The 4,752-nt window shown below is 30.9% G+C and overlaps 1 protein-coding gene across 1 annotated transcript; it reads left to right on the plus strand.

Annotated features, from left to right (window-relative positions):
- Positions 1-304: 304 nt before the first annotated feature.
- On the plus strand, positions 305-2,657 carry LOC105559738. Its single transcript, XM_012008263.1, has 4 exons — positions 305-531; positions 1,088-1,244; positions 2,243-2,349; positions 2,492-2,657. The coding sequence occupies exons 1-4, from the start codon at positions 305-307 to the stop codon at positions 2,655-2,657; spliced, it is 657 nt and encodes a 218-aa protein (XP_011863653.1).
- Positions 2,658-4,752: the final 2,095 nt, after the last annotated feature.

Genomic DNA, 4,752 nt, shown 5'->3' on the forward strand with positions numbered 1-4,752 from the left:
AGAGAGAGAGAGATGACGCAGATGTATGTAGAATAAGAGGGAATATGTTTCTTTCTCTTTTCTCGCATCATTTTGCAAAACTGCCTGTTGACCGGACTCCGATTAGAAGGACTCTAGATTAAACTGCATTCGAGTGTAATTTTCGATACACGGTATCGGCTCACCTTTTTACGGTTTACTTTATCACACTTGTTGCGTCTCAATTTACTGGTCTCTGCAAGATTCGCTACCTCGCGATCTCACGTTTAGGAAGATAGTTGACGAGTAACCTCATCTAACGTGATAATTCTTTTCAGAGTGAAACATGCAATCTTCGTTGGCGGAACAGACGATTGACTGCATGGGAAGATGCGTGGATAATTTGACCATGGAAGAAAGAAATCTAATCACCGACAATATACATAAAACTTTAACTCACCCAAAAGGCAATGAACTATTTGCGAGCTGCCTGGCAATGTTTCCGGATAGTTTGGCTTGTTTGAATATGTATAATACCTGTACAAAATACCTCGCTGAAGAGCGGAATAGACCGTGAGTCTATCGCAATTTACACTAGCATGAATTTTACACTGAGCATTCATGTTGCAAAGTGATAGGTTCTGAATATTCTTGTAACGTTTGAGACTTGGGATTTTGAGGAAATATGTATAGAAATACTGATTAGTAAAAACAAATGTTATTACACATGTCCCGAAATTTGAGGATAATAAGATTGCGACACAAAAGTTTGTGAAAAATGAAGTAATCAAAATGCTTACCATTGTTTAAAATAAAGTGGCATTTTAAGTGCATAAATGTTTAAATTTAAAATATAATCGGTTATGTGCGTTAAAGAGTCAGCTGTCCGTGTGTCGTGCCTGCAATGCAATTAGCTATGTCGAACACTTCGCGAAAATTTATCTACTTAAAATATTGCATTATTTATTTTGAAAAATGGAATGCACTTTTATTACTTTCTTACGAACTTTTATGCTGCAGTTTTATTATTTTCAAATTTCGGAGCATATTTGTATGTATATATATCGATGTATAAAAAATAGTATAGCTAATATAGTATGAGAAAAATTTAAAAGAAGGAAATTTACAGGATTGATAAAACTTCATCGGAAGAATCACTGGAATTTCTCATTACCAAAGTGAAAATGGTGCGGGAGACTGCTGAAGATATGAATGATCTAGATTTCTGCCTTATGAAGCAATTTAAAGTGGCCTTAGAAACAAGAAGTCAAGAAACATTGCTCAACGTATTAGAAGCTATTATTAATTAAAGAGCAGTGTCAAGAGTGCTTACGAAAAATGCACGAACGTTTTAGAGATCATATTTTACGGTGTAAGAGTACTGCGACATAAAGCTAAAATCTTCAATACCATCGTACATTACGGAGACCTGTGATCTGTGCCTAAATTTATTTCATAGCCCGGGGGAAAAAAAGCCATAATTACTTCTCTAACTTATTTTCTTGCCTTTTAATTATGCTTTTCTACTGTTTTTTTTAACTCTCGCGCCTAACTTATTTAATTAACCGTCACTGGCGACAAAACGCTACTCAAATAATTAACATTTAATATTTATATTTTTACAATTAAAAATAACTTAGATTACTTTTATACATTTTTAAAAACTTTTGATCACACACAGTCGAGCAATTCCACGAGTTTACGTACTACCGCCTTTGTCATCTTAGAATCTAATATTATACGGACAAACTGATAATTAATTATATTAAACGCTAAACATAGCACTTTTAGTAATTCAGTGCCGATTATTTCTAAATACTGTAGGTGTTAGGGAAACATTATTAGATGACTTCTTACTGAATCAAACATCTGCAATGAGTAAAGAACTATTTCTTAGAGATTTTTTAATAATGTCATGTTTTATTAACCTAGGAAAACTAATTGTAAATTAGATAGACAACACGTTGTTAAGTATTAAGAAAAATACGAGTTACCACCGGATAAACCACCTGTACATATACGTATAATTCAGCAGAAATAGAATTATGAGATGGCAAATGCAAAAAGATGCGTCAGGTTTTGTTCTTATACATATACTAGCTGAAATGGATTAGTTATTCCATATGACATAACTCATTTGATATTATACATTTGCATATATCATATGCAATGCATACACCACATACATATATATGTATGTACTTTAATAAACAGATGCATAATTCATTAATCTACATATATTTATGTTTATATTATAATAAGATTTCAATCTATACATACACAGGGTGACATGTTCACGATGGTACCGGTACGTGTTAGTCCAAATAATTGTTGTAGTAATTATAGAAAAACGTTTACATCCAAATTATCGAACAAAAATTTATGTAATATGTGAGTTTAGACTCTTTTAATCTTCTTATCGTCCGAATAAAAACAGTTAACCGTTTCTGTACTATAAACGGTAGTTTGTTGGTCTTTCGCGGAGTATTTCTACATCGTATTCGTTCCTTAATCATAATACTTATCAATGTAGGAAGAAGCCTCCAATTATGACTGCAAACAATGATTTTGATGAAATGGATATCGAGTCATATATCATCTTACGGCATCCACCTGCAAGAATAACAGTTCAAGAAAACCAAACTATGGATCCACCTGCAAAAAGAGCTAAACTTCAATCGGGTGTTTCTGACGAGTAATTATTCACTTCGTATTTATTACACAGTGCATGTACATAAATTTTTCACGTAAATATTTCCTCTATTTTATTATACACAAATGTAATATATATATCATCGCATTCATCTATGTATTAAGTGTTCAATTAACTTCAGTGAATATTTCATTAACAATAACGTATATTAATCGAGTCGTTCTTCCTTTACTACATTTAAAAATATAATACAAAACATTGAACAAATAAAATTTATAAGACTCTGACGTGTAATCACAAATACGAAGTAATAAACTTCTAGGTTAATAAAATAAGATATTATAAAAAAGTCTGTAAGAAATAGTTCTTCACTCATTACAGATGTTTGATTCAGTAAGAAGTCATCTAATGTTTCCCTAACAACTACAGTAATTAGAAATAATCGGCACTGAATTACTAAAAGTGTTATGTTTAGCGTTTAATATAATTATCAGTTTGTCCGTATAATATCATATTAGATTCTAAGATGACAAAGGCGGTAATACGTAAACTCGTGGAATTGCTCGACTGTGTATGATCAAAAGGTTTTAAAAATGTATAAAAGTAATTTAAGTTATTTTTTATTTTATCCAATTTTATTTTCTTTATTTTTATTTTATATTTTTAATCATTTTACAAGTCTACAAATACATATATAGACAAATGTATCGGTTGCATGCCTACGCGTAACATATGATAATGGAGGTATAAATAAAAATAAATAATATCTAAATAAAATCACAGAAAACCACAAGGCATTAATAGATGTAACGAAACTTATTAAATAAAGAATTAATCATTCAATAAAATGACACAGTGTGTGCCCTCGTTTCAGTGATTTTACTTATATCGTATATTATTTTGAACTTACATTTCTAAATAACAGTTTCTTTAAAAAGAGCAAAATATATTTCTGTAAACATTGTAATAGCTCTTGAATTGTTTACTCATCATATGTCACTTGTCAAATGAATATAAACGTAACATTTAGATTAACAAATTTCCTAATATAAATTATTCGAAAAAGTACATTTATGGAAGCTCTAATATAATAGCTTATGTAATGTTTCAGAAGTCGCATAAGATGTTTATAGAATGAATAAAAGTTTAAGCGTTCCATAATGTTCTAGTGAAACATTGTTCATTGAAACATGTAGTACAATACATTGGCTAATAGTGATCCAATATTGGTTATACTGGAAATGCATTGGCTAATATTTCTCAATGCAAAGCAGATATTGATAACGTAATATAAATGTATTGTACTACTAAGAAATAGTTTTACGTACATGTACACATACAATAAAATAAATTTGACTCAACCCAAGCCTAATTCACGTCATATATACACGTTCAGACACACATAGCTGCGCGCAAGGGAAATAGAGGTTGAGTCCAATTTGTTTGAGTCCAGTGATTCTTCACCCATGTGGGTATTAAACACCTTTTGCAATGGCTTAGTCTTATTTTCACGGCAAAGCCGATTCATCAAGAAACTTTACTGCCAATACTTCAAACCCATAATTACGTACAGTATGATCAAAAATAGGAAATGTATATATGTTTCCCGATTTTACTTATTCATATTTCTTATTTATTGTAAACTTATATTTATATTTGATTATGATTTTAAGTGTACATGTGTCATATCTTTTAAGTTGTTTACTCATCATATTTTACTTTTCCATTAAATATCACTGCAATATCTAATTTAATAAATTTGTTAATACCAAATATTCTCAAAGTTACGTTTATGGAAGCGATACTATAATATCTTATATAATGTTACGCAATATTCGGTTGGTTTACAAATTGTCAATACAATAGATATTCAATAAATCAATTTATATAACCTACCTACCGTAAATTATTTTCATATTTACTATTTCTAATGCTTTGTTAAAAAATCGTCAAGTATTTCGTCAACTATTCTTAAAATATCATCATTCGATAAGTGTGCTGTAAGCACGTGTTGGGAAGCGTTGTGTACCGGTCTATCCCAGCATGGTTCTGCTGTAGGATAGGGTTGTAAAGCGCTGGGTACCAAACTATCCGAGTATGGTTCTGCTGTGTGACCGTGTTGCGAAGCGCTGCGTACAGGT

This window comes from Vollenhovia emeryi, unplaced genomic scaffold (genome assembly GCF_000949405.1).
Source record: "Vollenhovia emeryi isolate VEMERY1.0 unplaced genomic scaffold, V.emery_V1.0 DF939256.1, whole genome shotgun sequence".
Classification (NCBI taxonomy): Eukaryota; Metazoa; Arthropoda; class Insecta; order Hymenoptera; family Formicidae; genus Vollenhovia; species Vollenhovia emeryi.